The sequence below is a fragment of the Stegodyphus dumicola genome, chromosome 6 (genome assembly GCF_044657685.1).
Source record: "Stegodyphus dumicola isolate Sdum_Otavi_A_Nest chromosome 6, ASM4465768v1".
NCBI lineage: Eukaryota > Metazoa > Arthropoda > Arachnida > Araneae > Eresidae > Stegodyphus > Stegodyphus dumicola.
Window position 1 is genome coordinate 194,872,747 of NC_140773.1, and position 22,007 is coordinate 194,894,753.

General features: G+C 27.8%; 1 protein-coding gene across 2 annotated transcripts in view; it reads left to right on the forward strand.

Annotated features, from left to right (window-relative positions):
* The window catches only part of LOC118205221 (synaptophysin-like protein 1), a 52,636-nt gene extending 30,867 nt beyond the window's left edge, over window positions 1–21,769 (forward strand). For both annotated transcript variants that reach the window (XM_085819311.1, XM_085819310.1), the window contains exons 5-6: window positions 821–1,012; window positions 7,928–21,769. In XM_085819311.1, coding sequence (XP_085675437.1) covers window positions 821–1,012; window positions 7,928–8,107 — 372 coding nt within the window. In that variant the 3' untranslated portion in view covers window positions 8,108–21,769. The remainder of the gene's footprint in view (window positions 1–820; window positions 1,013–7,927) is intronic.
* The last annotated feature ends 238 nt before the right edge of the window (window positions 21,770–22,007 follow it).

Here is a 22,007-nt window from a genome sequence, read left to right on the forward strand (position 1 = left end):
ATATATATGTAAATATTTCAGTGAAATTTTCTATGAAATTGTAGTATTTTTTTGCATAATGTAGCATGAAATGATTGGAAAAAACTATGCTCTGCCAGAAAAATAAGAATACAGGTATTAGTACATTTAACATTAAGTAAATGGCTATCTCACTAAATTAATGAGATATCGCAAAGCTGGCAATGGTTTTGATGATTAAAGAATTATTTTATTGGATTATTCGAAATCATCAAAGGTGGCAGTGTTTTAGCCTGATCCCTGTTGATCCCTGTAAGCGTATCTGGCCCTTGTATGCCTTCCAGTAATTTCGAGAAGCGGAAGGTACTAGAGATTTTTTGGCAGTCGGGGGGGGGGGGGGAGGAACTATATAAGACTGGGAAAGCATCAGTTTCTCAGTTGTTTTTCAGTATTGAGATCATCTTGTGTGCTTCGCTCTTTGATACGCTTTATGTTGCACTATGTTTAACATATTTAGTAGTTTGAAATGTAACTACTGATTGTACTGTGTGATACTGAGAAAAGCTGTATGATTATTTTTTTGTGGAAAGCTTGAGAATTGTAAAGTGTTTTGGTAAAAATAAATTTTATCATCTCTCATCGGTTCTGTGTATATTTTATCAGCTATCATTAGTTCTGTGTATGTTCAATTTGTTATGAACTCGTACACATGCAACATTATTAATAATTGTTAAAAAATTTGTTATTAGAAACTCAACATATACTTACAACCTTGAGTTTGAGAACTATTCTATATATTCATGTATAACTGTACATTTTGTGGTTGAAAATCAATATAAAATATCATTTCCTTATTTTACAGGACTTTATGGCTACTGGAGTGCTTTCTATATTTTGGTTTGCTGGATCCTGTGCGTGGGCTCAAGGTGTCTCTGATATTAAATATTATACTAGCCCTGAGAGTCTCTTTCAAGACATGGATATTTGCCAAGAAGATGTGGATGTATGTCATGCTGCGTCAAGTGGGAATTTTGCTTCTCTGAATGTATCTCTGGTGAGTTTGGCGTATCATAAATGAAACAACAAGATTCATTGTATTTGCCTTTTGTAAAATGGCATAATAATTAGTACTGCTTTTATGAGGTGGGACAATCAGAAAAGTGCTATTAAGTTTTCCTGAAGTAACTGATATGCATAGTTCTCAGAGAAAAGATATGCTATTTGTTATTACAGTCAGTAGTTTTACATCTACAACAGAAGAAAAGGCTATTTCATGTTGAGCATCAATAATGACATTTAGCAGGATTCTTATACCCAAGTAAATTGTATGCAGTGCTGTTATACAGAAGGCCTAAGACTCATTGAGATTCATTGACAGAGTTTATGATTTATGTTAAGTGTTTGTCATGAAATCAAGGTACAAGTAGGTAACAAAATTTTAAAATATTATCCTATTACTTGAATATCTTTTTGGCCTGGCAATTTTATTAGTGGCGTGAATTCTATTATCTTTAATGTAGTTGAGAACTTAATTCAGAACTGATGAATTATCATTGATGAGATGGTTGCAACAATGACTCTGAGTTATGGATCAGTATGTGAGATCATTCATAATTAACTAGACTGCTGGAAAGTGAGTGCCATGTGGGTGCCTCAGTTTCTTACTCCAAAGATGAAAGGAAATAAAATGATTTTGCCAGAAGCTTCTGGATCAGTACAAATGGGAAGGAAAAATAGTTGTTAATATGATAGGCACTGTTGGTGAAACCTGGATTGTGACTTATTACACTATTAAACAAATGAAGCTCACTGGAGGTATATAAATTCTCCAAAGAAAGTACAATAAGCCAAAGAAAGTGCACTTTCAATCATCTGGAGGAAAAATGATACTGATTGTCTGTTGACAAAAGAGGAAAATAATCTTGAACATTACCTACACAAGAGCCAAATTATGAAGCATGGAATTGCTATGACCTATTGCAAAATTATCTAAGATCATTTATTTTGTTTCAGGTGTCAGGGTCTCTTATCCAAAGTTTTGAAGTCCTACCATTCCTTCCTCCCCCCCCCCATATCTGGCATTATCTGATTTTGCACATTTTAAATCCTTGTGAAGCCTGAAACTGAATTCTGATAGTAATGACCAGTCTGAAGTACATATATAGCTTAGAGAACTTTGGAATCTGGTAACTAGTGGTCTTACTGCACAGATTGCATTGAAATCTGAGGTATTATGCTGAATTCACTCGTATAACAGTAACATCAGATAAAGTTCATGAATTCTGTGGTATAGAGACACACAGGATTGCATCTGTCATTGGCACTTTATAGGTGACAGTATGACCTTAAACAATTCTGTCCCAATTTTGAAGAATTCCCTGGGGATTTTTTATTATGAGATTCAAAAGTAAAATAGATTTCAGACACCCTGTGATTGGTTGACTTCAAAATTTCTAATTTTACTTAATACTTTCTAATTTTACTTTTAATCTATGCATGTTATTGTTTGCCTGCAGAATAAAATTTACTGTTAATCGTGAAATTGTGTAATAGCATATAGATCGCAGTCTTATACAAATACTTCTCTTAAAATCATTTTGTGTTAACAAGTGAAATGCAGAGGTAAAAGAATCTTTTAAAATTGAAATTCTTTTTGAGAAAAATGTTTAGAGAAGAATTCTCTTTTTAACTTTATTTTACTCAACATAAAAAATTTAGTTTCATGAGTTTATGTCAGTAGGTATTTTTATTTAATAATAGTGAAATATTTTTATGATTTTTTTATATTTTATAATCCATATATTATTATTTTTTTATCCTAAGGATAAACTCTGGTTTGAGGTTTAGATTGTAATCTGAAAATTTTAGATTGTTTTCTATAAGATTATCAAGTCTAGAAGCTTTTGATGCTTTGTCAGTTGCAGTGGATACAAAAGCATTAATGAGTGGCTGAAGAACAAGTACTCAAATTTATTTTCCTATGCAACTACTGTTAGGATCAGCAAACATAAACTATAATTGGCTGATATCATTTAATGAATTCATTAGATAGGATGTGAATCGTCAGGTGCTGCTTATGCAGTGCATGGTACAAATATATATATTTATAGCATAATTCAGTAAGATTTTATGTATATCAGTAGCATAATATACTCCAAATATATTTATCTTTTATAGTGTCCTGATTGCCACTACCTGCTCTAAAAGTAATCCATCACCACAATAAGTCAGAGAAATAAACTTAAATATATTTTATTTATAGCTTGTTGAAGACATTGGTGTATATTTTGAAATTGAATTAAAACTCTTGCACACTTTTTGTTTCTGGAAAGTTGTTAGTTTCATATATAAAAAAATGTAGTTCATGGTAGAACAGCCAAATGGATGAAAAAAGAAATTTCACATCTAAAATTATAAAAACAATCATCTTATTTGTCATCATGTTGAAATATGTACATTTATCTTTTATAGTGACAACATTATGTAAGAATTTTTAAAAAATTCATTTCAGACATTAAAGCGTACAATTTCCTGTATACCTTCAAATATGAAAGTACAACAGCTGATTATGAAACCCTGTTGAATATGAAAGTTGTTAGAAATGCTTCCAAAAGGTGCAGAAGCTGTTCTGACATGGCTTTAAAAGAACTGATTCATCATTATATAATTAGATAAATTTCAAAGATACAAATTATAGATATAGCATATAAAAAATTTAAATTGCTTGTCTTAATTTTTTGGCAATGTGTATGGCAATGTGTTACTTATGCCTTGTATGGCAATGTGTTACAGAAACATCTACATTTCCTGTCATGCGCCTTTCAGATGGTGCAGCTATTAAAACCTTCCAATAAACTGTTGCGTAAAGCTTTTTGTGAGTTTTCAAGATAAGCTGGAGATAGATGGTTTTGCAAATAGTCTTGTGTTTACCAATTAAGGTGCTCTTTTCACATTTCTGGCAAAGCTAATCACCACAATTTACAATTTGGGAACACAGAAAATCCACGTTGGAACATGAGCATGATTCTCTAAAGATGAATATTTTCTGCGCAATTTCCAGCAGTTGTGCTTTTGGTTCTTTTTTTCTTCACGTAAAATTCTATTGATGGTACATTTACCAAGATATGCTGTCAGAGTGGTTGTCTCCTAAGTTGGAGGAAGTGTTTCCCAGCTTCATTCTGCAAGAAGAAGATACTGCTCCACCACATTGGCATAAAAATTCATATCAGTACCTGAACGCTAGTCTACTCCATCTCTGGGTAAGCTGGGTCAAATGATAGGCCATTACTTTTTTGGCTACCAAGATCTCCAGATCTAACCCCTTGGGATCTTTTCCTGTAGGATTTTGTTATAAAGAAAAAGCATTTGTGCCTCTGTTTCCCTAGGACTTACAGCAACTGAAGCAGCAGATAACTAAAGTGTTCAAATCATTAACAAAGGATATTATGTTACGCATGTGGTGAGAACTAGAATACCACATAAATATTTGCTGTGTCACCGTAGGGACCCTCATAGAATAGTTATCGAAACTTGGATAACTATAGTTTTACTGCAGATTTGCTTTATCAAAATTAAGTATTTACACCGTTTACAGGTATGCTTTCGTTTTGCCCCATTCGGTATGAAATATCCTGTATTTTCTGTAGATAATTTGCATTGGTTTCGAGAATGAGGCAAGATAAAAATGAAATAGTGGATATGTTCTTGCAGCTGTAAACAAAAAGAAGAAACGAATGTAGTTCCAGTAATGCCAAGACATTGCAAGACTTGTAACAGGAAAAGATATTTCAGATTTGGTCTAAAGCAACCATTCTCAACCAGTGGTGTGCAAGGAAAAAATAGGTAATATGCAAAGAAACAAAGCATTTTTAATTATTAAATTCAAAAATTAAATACCCCAACATCCTGTTTAAGTTTTTATCTAATGCTCGTAAATGTATGCAATCTAAGCTTTGTTCAAGGTCAATAGCTGCTCATAGAATAATCTGTTTCTTTTTTCACACATATTCTTTTATCCAAAGACGTAACAAAATTTGTCATAAGGAGTGATAGAAACGGATGTTGTATTTAATAAGAAATAAAACTAAGTTCTTATAAAAAGATAATAGTAACTCATTAATTCTGTTAGAGTTGATTAATTTATTAGCATGTCTACACTTTATATTGCCTTTGTCTCTTCTGCTTTGTATTCCTTACTTTTCTCTGCGATTTCAGAATATCGTTTGTTTTTGAAGAACTTGTAATGTATTGTGCATTTAAATATTCGCGAAAAAATAATAAAACAAAACTAGATTTTAAAAATGGAAAAATGGCTAGGATTGATTAAGTGGAAAAGTGATGATTCACAGGTGATGGATTCAGGACAATTTACTAGCACTAAGAATATTGAAAAGAAAAGAAAAATTATTTATAGAAAATGTAATGAAAGTTATTTATCATTTGGGTTTAGGTGGAATGGACCCTCAACCTCAATGTGTTGTTTGCGGTGAACTATTATCCATTTAAAGTATGAACCATCATTTCTTAAAAAACATCTTGAATCTAAGCATGCCAATTTAAAGGATAAATCTGAAGGATATTTTAAGAGGAAATTATGGGAGTTCAAAAATAGTAAACAAGTAATGAAAAATTTTGTTACTTCAAGTGAAAAAGCTTTGGAAGCTAACCTTAGTGAGCCTAAGAATTGCCAAGACTGGGCAGGCTCACACTATTGGAGAAAACGTTATATTACCAACAGCTAAAGATATTTTTATGTTATTCAACGAAAAGTGGCTAATTGAACTTAATAATATTTCATTGTCAAATGATACAGTAAGTTGATGAATTCATAAAATGGCAAATTCCATAAAAGAGACACTTATTCAAAAAATAAAACACAGTGAGTATTTCACATTGCAATTGGATGAAAGTACAGATATAACAATCTTTGTTCAAATATTAGTTTACATATGTTTTGAAGAAGATAAATGAATTGCTGAAGCGTATTTATTTTCTGAATCTCTTCATGATAGAGCAACTTCAAATGAAATTTTCAAAGGAATTAACAATTTTATGTCTGAGAAAGATATTCATTGGAATAAGTGCATTGCTGTATGCAGTGACAGAGCTTGGGCTTTAACAGAAACACATTCCAGTGATAGTTCTCGAATATAGAAAATCGCATCTGAAATTAAATTTATTCACTGCTCCATTCACTCTGAAGCTTTAGTAACCAAAGCAATCCCTGAAAACCATTTTTAATCAAGCTGTGAAAATTGTTAATTTTATTAAAAGTCAAGCTTTAAATTTAAGAATATTTATGATTATATGCCAAGAGATAGGCAGTAAACACAAAGCGCTTTTTTTAAAATAATCCAGAGACAAAGTTTTAAATCATCTTCTTTAACTTCGATCAGAAATTTAAATTTTCCTCTGTGATTCAAAATTCGAATTGTATTATGGTTGGTGCACTTAGCATAATTAGCTGATATTTTTGGAACGTTAAATGAATTAAATTTAAGGTTACGAAAGTGTTAATTTGACATAGTGTTAATTGGCTTATCATTAGAAATAAAATAAATGCAATGATAAAAAAACTCGAGCTAATAATCAAAGAATTGAATAATAGTATTTTAAGCTTTTCACCACTTTTAGAAAGTTTTCTAACCAAAAGAAATTTGAAAATAAAGGAAGAGTTAGCATTAAAAATCATTGTTTTTCATTATAAATAATTTCAACATGCCCCGAGGGTTATAAAAAAGAAAATTGGATTCGAAATCCATTTTTTTCAAGTATACCTGAAATTTTATCTTGTGAAAGAGAAGAACAATTAATAAAAATTTCTTGTGATCGAACTCTAACTACAGATTTCAAAAGTAACACATTAACTTTTGACTGAACAATAATAATATTAATAATAAATAAATAAAGGCATTTCATATAAAGCTATTAAATTTTTATTGTCTTTTTAAACAACCTGTATGTGTGTACAAGGACTCCCCCCCTGTTGTATTTGAAAAATAAATACAGAACAAAATTAAAAATGGATCCTAATTTATGGTTAAAATTAAGTGAAATATGACCGGATATAAAGAAATTAAGCTCTCTTAAACCGGCCGAAATTTCACACTAAATTTTAGAATTAAAGTATGATAACTTAAATTTTGATATAATTAAGATGGTAACCAATTTTTAATCTAATATTTTTATGTGTCATATTTAATATAAAAAGTGCAAATGGCAAAATATATATTTTTAATATATCGAGAAACTGAAAAATAATCAATGTAAAATGTGGTGGTGGTACTAAAGTTTTTCAATTTTTATTTAGATGGCACAGGTTTGTCAAAAGGTCGAGAACCACTGGTCTAAAGTATAGGACGTTTTGAAAGCTCATAGCATAGAGCTTTAAAGACTCTAAATATTTAATTAAGCTTTGAATGTACTGTTGAACTCTCAGCTGAATTGACTGATGACTTTCTATCATTTGCTGTTTTATCCATTGAGAGAAAAGGGACCTAGTATTTTCTGATAAAATTTCTCTGGTTACTTTTGTGTTCACAAGACCATGTGTTTATAATGTTTCAAAATATCTATAACTTGGTTAAAGATTTTTTTTTTCTGCAAGGCTTAATTTGACTTTTAACTAATGAAGTTTTGAATTATGTTTGTGCTATTTAGAAAATTTTAGTGGCTGTCTATACAAAATTTGATACACTAATGCATAAAGAGAGAATTAAGTATCTAAATGTGTAGTTATTATGCAGTGATTAAAACGAACATGCTTAAAAGTAGAATAAAGTGAGATCAAATCAAGTGTTAAATAGTAATAATAATAATAATAATAGGTAAGTAAATACAGGTGCATAATTGTAAAAAAATAAATATAAATCAAACTAGATATTTCTATGAATCAACAACAATATTGATTTAATTTATAATTAAATTTTTTTTGTTTATGTCTTGTTTTTTTTTTTTTATATATATTCAGATATTTGGATTTGCTAACTGTATGCTTTGGATTTCAAGTCTGTGGTTTGTGTATAAGGAAACAAGTTTCCATCAACAGATCCAGCCTCCTGTTATGCTACCTCCAATGGGACAGCAAGAAGCACCACCTATGCAAGATCAAGATATTGGCCACAAGATGGGTGGGCAATATGAGTATTAAAATTTTATTTAGGCAGCTAGCATTCTTATTTTATGCATTTTGAACAGTTAATTGGCTGTTCTGTTCTCATATTTTCAATTTCTAGTCAGAGATTTTTCCATACAGTTTTATTGTACAATATGTCTGGGTTGTGCATTTTTCTGTTCAGAATTTTTGTTTTTAGCGGCATTGAATTTCTGTATATAATTATGAGTATATTTTGAGTAGTTAAATGTTTCTTATTATTAGGTGATAAAGAATTTATTCAAACAAATGAAATTTTTTTGAAAATGCTTTATTAATCGCAAAAAAATGAACTGCTGTCATTTTAGAATGTTTTCTCTTTTTTTTTTTTTTTTGTATAATTGTGTCTGTTATGTATATAAAAACAAGGCTGTGTTGTTTTTATCTTGTACCTTTTCTGTGACCTGAATAATTTAATTGAACTTAATGATGTGCAAGTGCATTTAAGTATTGATTTGCAGTATGTGAATGAGCATTTTGATTTATAAAAATTTTTCGAAGTGTTTGGAATTTTTTGTATTTCATTTTTTCATGTTACTAATCAAATATTGGATAGCCCTGCCATCTTCATAAAGTGCTTCATTGATTAAATGAATTAATTTAAGATTTTCTATTTTTAATTGGAATTTGCTTAAACATTGATTTCTATTATTTTAACCTTTATTTTTTTACTTTCCCCCTCCCCTTTCTTTGTGGTATATACGAGATTTCTGGTAAGTTTTATTATTTCTAGAAGTTCTATGTGATTTGAAGTATCTTTATGTAAATCCCTCCCCCCTCCTGGTTAAAAGGCAGTTAAATGTAGATTAGTTATTTTTTCTTTTGGTATGTGTATTTAGATTTTTTTGTTTTATTTTTGTTCCTTTGTATGTAGACTTTTATTTTCTTTTGGTACATAAATTTGTGTTTTGAGAGAATGAAAAAAAAATTTTTTTTTGGGGGGGGATAAACCTAATAAAAAGAATATTAGCATTTTAATATTACTGGTTGTACTCATGCATTGGTATTAGTTCTTTCTTAACAAATAATGCATGAGTTTTATTGTATGCTGAGTATGAGTGAAGAATATGATATTTATGATAGGTACCTGAGATTATTAATTTTAAATTATGTTTTTTTTTTATTAAATTGTTTTAGTACTGTTAATTAAAATCAGTGCTTTGTTTGAAAAATTCATTCTAATTATTCTTTTTGGTTAAAATTTTTAAAATTGGATAATGCTGAATAGCACAGAGGATATAATAAGTTACCTCCCACTTTTATCAGCTGCGTTTGAAAATTTGTGTGGAGTCTGAAACAGACTTGTAAAAAATGTAAAAGTTCACGTAATGTGTTTTAAGTATTGGAAAAGGAGAAGAATTTTGTATTTTTATTTATCACACGTTCAGGAAAGAATATGCTAAAGAAATGTACAAAACTGATTGCCACAGATATTTTCAATAGAATTTTGTTTAAGTTTTTGTGCATTACTTGTTAAGAAAAAACAATTATAATATTAATGATAAAATACCTTTATATTTGAATAATTGCTCTATTTTTCTGTGGAAAACAATAAGCACAGATCTACTACTTATTTTTAACATGGTTCCTTATGTGGAATTTAGAATGTTGCCTATGCATGTTTTATAGATGAATGTTTGCTGTAGGTTACATGTCGTGGGAAAATGCTGTATTACTTTTGACAAATTCTCTTAGAATTTCATACTTTTGTTTCATACTTGTCTAGTTTTCCAGACTGTGTGTCTAGTAGTCACAGATGCTGCTTTGTGTAGAAAAGGTATCAGTGTTCTTGTATTAACAAAAAGTAATGAATTCTTAGATCTAATGAATTTCTTTTAGTAAGAGATTGGTACCATAAATTAATTAGCTTCTTTTGCTGCTAATATAATATTATTCCTGTTATATTTATTATAGAATTTGGAGATTTTATATATTGTTATTTATTTTATTAATTGTTATATGTGCTGTATATAATGTAATTTTAATGTTTTGTTAAGATTTATTTTGTTCTGATGTTACAAATGTTAATTAAATTTTTGAATTTAGTTCTTTCCTAAACTATATTCTTAAGTGACATAAATCTGTGACAGTAAATGGTCACACGAAAATAAGTAAAAAGCTTATGTAAAATATACATTCTTTAAATACTTTATAACTATGTTTACTTTACTTCTGTTGATAGTCATAGTTTACTTATAATTTTAATTTCCTGAATACTTAATTCATTTAGGTAATTTTACACTATATTAATATATATAGAGTATAATATGAATCTGAAAAATGAAATTAGAGGGTTATGTGAAGTTAATCTGCTTGTTAAGAGTGTCCTGGACTGCCAAAATAATGCTTGTCACTGACATCATGCCTATTAGATGTCTTTTTTTGGTGTTCAGGAGATAATTAATGCATTCCATTTTCTTACAAATTAAACTTATATACTTGATATTTTAAAATTTTAATAAGTAGAAGATAACTAAGCCTAAATATATAATACTTGCATAAAGTGTAATTGATTCCATGTTTTTTGAAATTTTTTTGTTTCTGATCTGGCATTGAAAACTGATGTAAAAACCAACCCATACAAAATGAAAGCCCTTAAGATTGGCTATATACAAGGCTCATGAACAAAACTATTGTGGAAAATATATTATGTAAAAACATCTCTAAAACATCCAATCAAATAATAATCAAGAGGATTGCAGTCAAATGTATTTGGAAACCACTTATAAGGTACAGCGTAGTCAAGAAAGTTATTCTTAAGCCACTTCTGAGTTTTCTGGTCATGTGTGCTGATGAAGACTCTTGTTGAAACACTTGGTCTTTCTGTGGCCCAGATGTTAAAAAATATCATGAGTTGAGATTGAGTGGTCATTGTCAATGAGCTGCTGCACATTTGAAATAGAACTGTTCCTTTTCATCCTGTGTTCAGCTCGATCTTGTATCTCTTTAGCAACCTTCGCTTCCACATCAAAATTGGAATTTATTGTCTGTTTCTAATCTCTGACTTAGCCTCGCTGGCATCTTGTCTACTATATCATTGTTGTTATCATAGTGCAGATGGAGTAGACTATCGAGATTCCTTCTCCACTCTTTAGGCCATTCTTTAATATCCAGTCTGTTTGTGGTCTACAGTCTCTGAAGTCTTTCAATTAAGTGTGAATATGAAACAGGAAGATGGGTCAAGGAAAATCTTTTATTACCTATTATCTTCCTGTTTGATATCATAGCAATCCTTTTCACCCACCCTATATATTTAAACAAGGAATATGTAACTTCTGTGGTTAAAGATTTTACACCAGTCTTTGAGTTAAATATTTTAACATTTTAGGTTTGAAGTTTCATTCTTGCTATAATTAAACAGTTAGTCATAATGAATAATAACATACATGAAAGGCACAGTGATAAATCATAAATTAATTAATTGAATCACCAAGACACACACACAAAGCAGCAGCCACATTTAGGCTCACGGAATTTTATTTCTTAGTTATATAGTTTTTAAATTTAACCTAACTGTAATTCTCTCTTTTTTATTTATTTTTTATGTATTGTTAAATCTTCTCATTAATTTATGTTGAGCAATGAATCTCCATTTAGCTTTATTTCATGATTAAATATTTTAATACTCTTTTTCTTTTCTTGTGAGTTTTTAAAATCTTGTTATAAATATATATTTGTAAAAATGTTGCTGAAGCTGAAGATTTGAATAATGAAATTGCTGAAATTTCAAAGTTCAAATTTAGCATCTATTCTATACCCACCTATCTTGTAAATTTAAATATTTTTTCATAAAAATTTTAAAAAATGAATAATTTTATTTTTTATTTAAGATAGAGTTTATTTTAAAATTTTCAGTAATAATTTATTTAAAAGGTTAAGTAATTATGTTTATTAAATAACGAGTTTGCTATACTTTTATATTTTTTCTGTTACAGTGTAATTTAATCCAAAATGTATAAAATTTAAGTGTTTTGCTAATGATTAAAATTTTAATTAGTAATACTAATTTTTTGTTTTTATAAATGTACAATAGTTATTTAAAAAAAGTATTCAAAAATCCAAGTCATATCATATTACTGATAATCATTATCTGTTAATGTGGTTGTCTTATTGCATGCTTTCTGCTGTGTATTATGTTACAAATTAAAATATAATTAATCTGTTTATATGATGTCTATTACTACATCTTGATATTGACTTCCATTTATAGTTAAAACCCTATCTGAATTACGGGTACTCAGAAAGTTTCTTGAACACATAATATTTGTTTTTAAGTGCAGGTGCTAAAAAGTAACAATCAGCATTTTTTTGTTGTAATGTTTTGAAATAAAAAAAAAAGAAGAAATTTGTGTACTAGTCAAGTTTTAATATATCAGCAATTTTCTATACCTTTAACATTTGCAAATATTTTAAAAATGATTTTTAATTTGAATTATTTCAGTATGTTGAATTATTTGAAACAGAATTTGTGTATAAAGTTCTTACAAGGATTTGCTTTTATGTTAATAAATGTTTTAAAATTTTTATAATGGACCATGAATATAAATGCTGACTTTCTGTAATTACAGTATAATTGCTATGTATTAGATATTATTTATCAAACTCAATGCTTGGGTCAGTTAACATATTAAAAATTTCTTGTCAGTCATGGATATAAATGCAAATTATCTTTATTACAGCATATTTTGTGTTCTAGTGGAGATACTGAATTCATAACAATATGGAATTTTGTTTTTCGATGACAATTTTCAAAATTAACAAGTTTATTGAGCAGGTATTTTTGAAAGCAATTTGCTAATGAAACTCTTTCAAGTACTTGAAAATATTTCATATTTTGCATTATTATTTACTATTTTTTTTCTTTTCTTCGTCTTAATTTTTTGCCCTTTTTTACGTATATATTTGAAACTAAATTCTTGAAATTCCAGATTAGAAAAATGGTGGAATAGATATATTTTGATTAACCTATTAAATTTCATGATATTTATGAGGGAATGAAACTAATTTTTGCAATGTGCTACTTAATAACTATAAATCTGCCATATTTTTATTGTTGTTTGTTAATTTCTAAATTAATATTTTCTTCCTAATGAAAAATATAGCAATGTTAATGTTCTGTGTATTGTATGTCTAGGAAATATTAAATATTCGTATTTCTTAAAAGTTAGCGTTATTTCAATATGATATATGCCAATTTTAATGTTTGTTGGATTAATACTGTTTATTTTTTGTATTGTTTTATATTTGCAATTTATTTCATTGTTTTGAATTTATATTCTGCTGAATAAGTAAAAGCATGCTGATAAATATTCAATTTCAATGTTGCAAATGTCTTAATAAAATTTATCCAACTGAGGTTTTTTTTTGGGGGGGGGGAGATAGTCATATGAGAAACAGTAGAGATCTTGTTAAATCAGATATCTTATTGCTGTTATAGTCTTTCTTCAGTGTTGAAAACTAGTCACATTCTAGTTATTTTGAATCTATTTAATTTGTAAAATAAGTATCTGGTGTGTTTTTGCACAATGTGGTGGTGGTTTGAAACCTAAAACGTGTTCATATTTTTAATTGTGATATACTGTTAATCTAGATAAATATTTCTTGTTGAAGTTGGTTGATATATTTGGCATATTAATTTAACTGCAAAATTTTTGTTTGAACAATTTTAAGGATAATTGTTCTGTGAAAAATTATTATTAGGGTCTTAAATACTAGAATGTATACATATATATATATATTCAAGAATGTTTTATAAATTCATTTTGTCATATATATGAATCTTGCTTGCTTTAGTGTACAAAATATTTTTGTGAAATAGTTGAAGGGCATCTAAGATATGTATGGTGTAAATATATGCACTGTGCCCACAAAATTCCTCACCTCATCTTAATTTTTGCAACTTTGGTCTTAAATGTATACTTTCAATTACGTAAATGTGTTAAATGGTGCAAATTCATGTTTTTCTACTTTTAAATTTAAAAAAAAAAATTATTTTGCATAAGATACAAAATTCAACTTTTTATGTTTTCCCAGGTTCTTTTGCGTATATTTAGGAAAGTTTTATATTCATTAGAAAAAATAAAGTGGAAAAAGTTTGACTCCCATACAGCAAAAGTTGAATAAGGTTTTTAGTTTTAAATTTTTTTGTGTTTTTTTTAACTTGTCTTCAGTGACAGGTAGTAAATAAATAAAAATAATTTGAGGCTGATTTTTCCCCCTTAAATGCTGTTTAAGTGATATTCTTGTGATTTACTACTGTGTAATGTTCTTTAATTCATAATTTTGTTGCAACTGTATGGTAAAAAAAATTTCACCGTTATAATTTATGCATTTTGAAATATTAGAAATATGTTAATATCTGAATGTCATTTCATTATTTTAGAACCTTAATCTAAAAATCATACAAAAATTCATTAAGCTAGAATTTTTTTTTAATGTATAATTTATGCAAACAAGATTATGAGTTGGCAGTATGATGGTACTAAAGCCTGCCAGTGTTTTCTAGAACAAAATTCTCAAATATTCCATGAATAAGATCTCTTGTTTGATAAAAAATTGTATTTTCAGTACTTTTCATAATAATATGTGTAGAAAAGGACACATAAAATGTTAGGTTCCAAAATTTTTACAAAATTGATACTTTTTATTTACAAATGCTAAAACACAAATATTTGCATCATTTAAAATGCTTTTATGAGTAGAATTCTATGACTATGACTAATGGTTTTGAAACTATAAATCACTTAAGGAATTTTGTGAACGTGCTATGTGTATGTTTGTGTATACAAATGCATACACACAAACCTTGTAGTTGTATTTATAAACCATTTTAATGTGAGAAAATTATATAAGGTTCTAGTCTCATTCAAAAAATGTGTTATAAACATTATGTTTTGTGTAAATCACAAATTTTTATAGCCTAGTACTATGAAAATAGCAACTTATTTAATTTTGAGTTTTTGATACTTATGAAATACAGGTGACTGAATTATTGTCAGTTCCCCCTTTTTTGTTCATGCATTGAGCCAATTTTGTTTTTTTAACTCATAAATAATATATTGTTGTATAGAATGATCATTTAAGTTAGGTTCCAAGTACACAGATTTTTAATATTTAATTAGCAAATCTGAAATTTTATTTATCAGTCATAACATAGGCTGTAAATTATATTGAATATTGGTAAAGCTGTAGACTAAATTTTCTGAATCGTATTTTTGTTAATTTATTTTTTATCATATATGAGCAATAGAGTCGTATATAACTATGGTTGCATTACTTTGAATTAAGTAGAATTATTGCCCATCAGTAGCAAGTGTTTTTTTTTTTTTTTTCCAAATTTTAATGTTATATTAGAAACAAATATTATCATCTCTATAAAATTAAGTTGTTAATTTCTTTTATGAAAACAATGCATGGTCAATAATTTTTTAATACCATGTTAGAAGAGAACACTAATTATTGAGCCTGCATGTGCTTGTAAATATTTCTTTAATTTATTTTTTGCATAGTAAAATTTTAAGCTATTTAACAGTTGTATTAAGTTTAATGTTAATTTCTTAACCATACCTTTAAAATAGAAAATATGTATTGTTGGAATAAAAAGTGACCTTTTTTAGATATTGACAATTCTCAGTAAGATTTTTCTATACTACATCAAGTATCGTACTTTATTAAACTACACTGTTTGAACAGACTTACTATCCTATATAATTTTTAACATTATTTCTGTGTCTTGAAAAGAACAGATCATATAGGTTTTTTAATATCTCAATGCCAAATTTTACATTTTATTTGCAGTAATCAAAACATAGACAAAAAATGTGTAACTAATAATTTTCTATCAAATTACACTCCTTTAAACTAACATAATTTAAGTTATATAATACATGTTAGTGCTGTTGACGTACTAGGTGCAGAATGTAGTTGGCTTTATTGTACCTTGAATAATAAATGTGTATTCATAATGTTTTATTGTTAATACTAATGAAACATACTGTTGCATAGACGATACATAATTGCATGGTAGTTTTGATGCCAACTTTGCATAGGGATCAAAAGCACTTATTCATTTTGATCATGTTGGTATCATACTGTTAAAAATCACTTCATAAATTCAGTGTTCTCTACTCACTTAATATGAAAGGCACGTTGTTTCAGCCTCACTTGTACAATCATGAAATTTTCAAGGTCTGTAATTGTTGAATTTTCACCTTTTGTCATAGTGTTCAAACATTATCGATGTGTGCTAAAGCATATACTGTCATCCCCCCTTTTTTTTTTCCATTGATATTATGTTGATAAATGTGCGAGTTTTAATTTTTTGAATTTGCTAAGTGATTTCTTTTGACTGGTAATACATTTTATTCAAAATTTAAAGTCATTGTACATATTTTGTTTGAAAAGTTTATATATGATGTCTTATAATTTAAAAAGTGAGAGAATAAATTTTTTTTTTTTGGCTAATATTTCCCCATTCAAATTTACAGTGCTAGTCAACACCATAATTATTCATTCTAAAATGAGTATTCCTTTATGTACATTAACCAGTACTTATGTGTTCATCTTTCATCCATTGTGTCTTTGGAAAACTTTTTGAAATTTATTTAATGATAGAGTGCTTTATTCAATAGATTCATTTATGTTATGCATGAATTTATATTAGTATTTGATAAATTTTAATAATTATCTGACATTTTGTGCTTAGAATTTGCTTGGCACTCTGAGTAAGTTGTTGGAAAATTTTAATAGTTAAGCAATTATGAACCTGCTACCCACTGTTAATTGATGTGTGCAGATTTCATTTCTTGTTAGTCATCATAAAATTTTTGTAATTTTATGTATTTTTTAAAACTTTTCCTTGATATAAAAGTTTTAATTTTTAATTTTTTAATTCTTTTATTGACTGTTCAATAACATACTTAAGAATTATATTTTGGGTGGGAAAGACCAAGTTAATTTTAGTCTTGGTAAAATTATTTAAATGTATGCTTTATAGTTTTATGTACTGTAAAATATACTTTGAATGCTTACATGTAATTAAGATAATAATTGTATTACTGTAAAAGAAACTAAAGTTACATTTTGGATTTATTTTAGAATTTCATCATTCATGAAATTAGGTAAGAAAAATAGGTAAAAATTTTAAGTATTTAATTATGATTATATATATGTGTTATTACAGTTAAATAACCTATTTCTTTATTTGTATCTCTGTTAAATTAAATTAATTAATTACCTCCTCTTCTTGTGCAAAACAAAATCCCTTGGTACAGTAACAAATTGGATCAGTTTTTTTTTATTTTTTATTTTTTAAATTTATTTATTTATATGGATGTTTTGATGAAAGGAATAGTACTGTTGTCACTGTTTGTTAATATATTTCTTTACTATAAAGTTAAATAATAATATAAAATAAATTTATTAAAAATTTAAAAAATTACACTAAGTATGACTTTTATCGTCAAAGTTTTCAGTGGTTATAGAAATCCACAATTTAGTTTTAAGAAGAGTTTAAATGTCAGGATAATATGCCTTGTCACTTGCCAGAATGGTGTCAGTAGCAGTTTTGGCTGTATCTTTTTTTATATACTCACTGTGGACTATTACTTTATAACACTCTTTTGTAAGTCTTGATGTCTGACTTCAAAAGATCATTCTGGGACAAATTGCAGTAATGTAATTGTTTGATTATGAGATTTAAAATTATCTTTTAATGCACTATAAAATGTGCACTGCATTACACATTCTAGAGTTTCATCCACTGTTAGTATTTTTTGATTTGTGCAAAGATTTTGGCATCTTTTATATTTTTTACATTTTTTACAAAAATAGGTTCCATCAGTGCAAGTTAGTAATATAAATAGTAAACATTTTGCTTTTATATGCCTTCAGTGTTTTTTAAGGGGGATTCTAAGTGACCCTAAAATATTTATTGGCCTAAAATATATTTATATATATTATGTTATTATTTAAAGATATTTAGATATTTATTTAAGGCACATTTTCTGATGAATTTTAATGGGTTTTTTTAAAATTTTTTTTAAAGTTATTTTCTTTCTTTCCTTGTAAATATCTTAAAATTCAAAAGAAAATAAATGTTTAATGTGCAGTTGGCTTGATTGAATGGGATTTAATTTTCCTCACCATGAAAGATTAAATTTGGTTATGTTAGGCATAATTCATAATATTGATTTTCATTTTTCTCGTGATTGTATTATTTTTATTTTTTGAAGATTTATAACATTGATAATGTTAAAAACAAACTGAAACTAAAGGAAGATAATTAGCACAATAATTTAAGATATGGTTTGGCAAAACAAGAACACTGTGTTATTTTTCTCACTTATCAAACATAAAATATTTTTTGTTAGTGACAATATGTAGTTAAAATATGTGAATTAGATTGAACTGGAAAATATATATATATATTTTTATTTTTGTATCGCTATACCCCGGAGAAGTTGCTTATCAAAAGTTGTTATGCAGAATGTTTTTATAATGGAAATGCAATTACTCCTAATATGAATTTTGGGGCATGAGTAACTCAGGAAAGGTTTAAAACCTTTTGATTCAAATTATTAATTGTTTGTGCAAAAAACACATTGTTTTGTAAAAATAGCAAAATTTCATAATTTCTGATATTTTCAGTTTTTTGTTTTTAATAAACAAATGGTAAATACATCTATCATTTAATTTTTTTTTTATTCAAAAGAGTTACTCTGTTAAACTGCAAGTTAGTTTTTTAGGAAAATTCTGGTAAGATATACTTTGATAGAAGGGTCATCCTAATCAAGCCATCTCTTTACATCAGCAGCAGAAACCTTTTTAGATGGTTTGGTGACAAGTTTGACACACCATTCTGCAGCCTAGATGTCAGAGAGAAGCATTGGAAATCCTAATTCTTTAACAGATTGCCATTCTTTAATAGATTTTTGATGTCCTTATCTGTAATGTTCTTTAATAGTGGTATAGTCTGTTGGTATAGTCTGGTATAATCTCTGATATCTCTTTTTTCATCCACAGTCATAGCAAGGATCAAATTTTCGAGATGTGCAAAGAAACCATTTCTCTCAATTAATGGGTTGATGTAAATTCTTTGCGAGATACAATGATGTTCCGATGCCTTCAGAAACTATGTTTGGACCACCTGTGAAATTTTTGCTGTTTTGGATTTTAAACCAGAGAAGTGTGTAACAATCAAAAATAAAATGTATCAACTGCATAATTTTATCAGTATATTTTCTAAGGTCATGTTATATCTGAGAAATCTATTTGCTGTCGTATTGTGTGTGTGAAAGCAGACCAGGATCATGACCTGCTAAATCTTCTAAAATTTTACCTGACTTTATGGCAGCAGAAATATCAAGTAAGCATAACTGATCCTTGCTCAACACTTTTCTGCCAACTTGAGGAATGCAAAATTTAACACTTTCAAAGCAAACCAGTGGAAGTAGGTCATCGTCAGCATGTTTTTACGTGATCGGTCCAATGAAGGATTTGGTCCTTGTGATTCACCATCGAAATGATGAAATTGGTGACGGAATTGCAGTTCATTGAGGTGGAGGAGACATATACCCCACTGCATTGGTCTCCAATCGATTCAATCTGGTGAGTAACACCATTTTCCAAACTAGTATTAATAACAATTGCATCACTTCCTATTCAAGTTCTTTTAGGGAAATCTCATGCATAGTCAAATGGGAAATTATGATAGAAGCTACATCTTTAGCAAGTATTTTTGTAGAGAGAGAAATAAGGCTGATATATTTTGATACTGGTTTGTGTATGAGAGAATATTTTCCCTCTTTTTCAATTCTTTGAAAATGCTTAATTATTTTTTTTAATTGTCATTTTGTCAGCTTTTCTTCCATCAAAGTTCAGATCTTGCAGTGTTTCCTTAATAAATTGATTCTTCCAGTCATTTCTGTTATGTGTTTTTCCTCCTCTTATTTTGTTTTTGTTATCGACTTGAAAATTGTATGAACATTTATGACATATAAAGTTACATAATGTTTACAATATACACTATTTACAATTACACAATATAGTTGCAACATAGTTAATAATTATAGTCATTATTTTAAAAGGTTTGTATAAAAATTATGAAGTATTGGTATTTTAACAAAAAATTATATTGAACTTTTTGTGCAAACAATAAATAATTTGAAATTATAGGTTTTAAACATTTTTCATGTTCCTCATGCCCAAAAATTCATGTTAAGGGCCTAAAGCATTTCAATAGTAGTGAGTTTAGCAACTATAAAAAATTTGCAAAAAACATCAGAATTTCATAATTTTTCAAAACTTTGAGCACCATGCACGAACCAAAGATAGAATTTTGTTTTATTAATTATTTTATTTATTTATTTTCTATTTATTAATTTATTTTTATTTATTTACTTTTTATTTTTGTCTGTGTGCTGAGCTGGGCGATAAGATAACTTTTCCTGGGTACAACGATAGAAATATTACCATTTTTACAAAAAATTATATTTTTGAGCTTTTTGCTTAAACAATAAATAATTTGAAATTATATGTTTTAAACTTTTTTCATGTTCTTCATTCCCAAGAATTCATGTTACAGCCTAAAGCATTTTGATAGTAATGAGTTTAGTAACCGTAAAAAGAACTAGCAAAAAATCAAAATTTCATGATTTTTTAAGTGCCATTTAGATATATTACCATTTATGATGACTGCAATTAAAGTGTCATAAAAAGTAAGCATTAAAATTAGTAAATTGTAGTTAGAGTAGGAATATATTACCTTTTAGGTAAATATAAAATAATTCTATTTTTACTATTCTTAAGTTAGGCATGTCTTGTTAAAAATTTAAACATTTGATAAAATGCAGGATTTGTAGTTGCATAATTATTTTTAGTAGTTTTTTAATTGAAAATTGAAAGCTTTTCTATTACAGTGTTCCATCTATATAGGTATTTAAATATGTAGATGTATATAAAGACATTATATGTTGCTGATGATTTTTTATTTTTGTTTATTTGGAACTATAATTTGATTTCTTTGGTATTAATTCCTTGGTTGTGTATTAGTGCATATAGTGTAAGAATCATAAGATTCATATATCATAATTTAATTTTAAGATATTATCCATATTAGTAGAGAGTACACTTTTAAAAAGTACATAAATTATAACTTTTCTGAATGTTTTTAAAAAACAATTTAGAAAATCTAAAGATATTTGTAATGGATATATATTTTATAATTGTTTAATCCAAATATCAGAATCAGAACAAAATTGGTTAAATTACCAATTCATGTTTTTTTAACTTTATTTATCTAAATACTAGGCCAAAAAGCATATTTTCTAACATATTTATGGTATTTTGGTGCAGTTTCTAATGAAATATTAAATTTATATTTATATCAAAATATTTTATGATGTAACTGCATAAAACTTATAGCTTGCTGTTTTCCAACAACTTACTGCAGTTTGTAGGTTCAATGAAAATCTCTCTGATAAATGAGAGAAGTAAGTTCTTAATATATTAGTCTTCCAGCAAGCAAAGCATTTCATCTTTGTTAAAGTGACGCTTGCTGTGCTTGCAAACGTATGAAACATATCATTATAAATCTTCTTAGGTTCTCGAGCAAATGGTCGTATCTTTAGGAAAGTGCTCAATAAAGAAATAGGAAGGAAACTTTTTGATCTCTCGGTTTTTTTGTCATTTTTTTCCTTTGAAATTCACTTAAAAAGCCATTTAATTTTTTATTTTGTTATACTTATACTAGTACCAAGTAAGTTTGGGAACTGAAATCTAAATCTGGTATGTGATGTCCCATTTCAAGTTTTCCCACTTCAGGCTTTCTGAAGGTGGCAAAAATTAGTACCAGTTCAGGCTTTTTCTTCCCTTCTGCAGATGTTTGTAATGAGAAGAG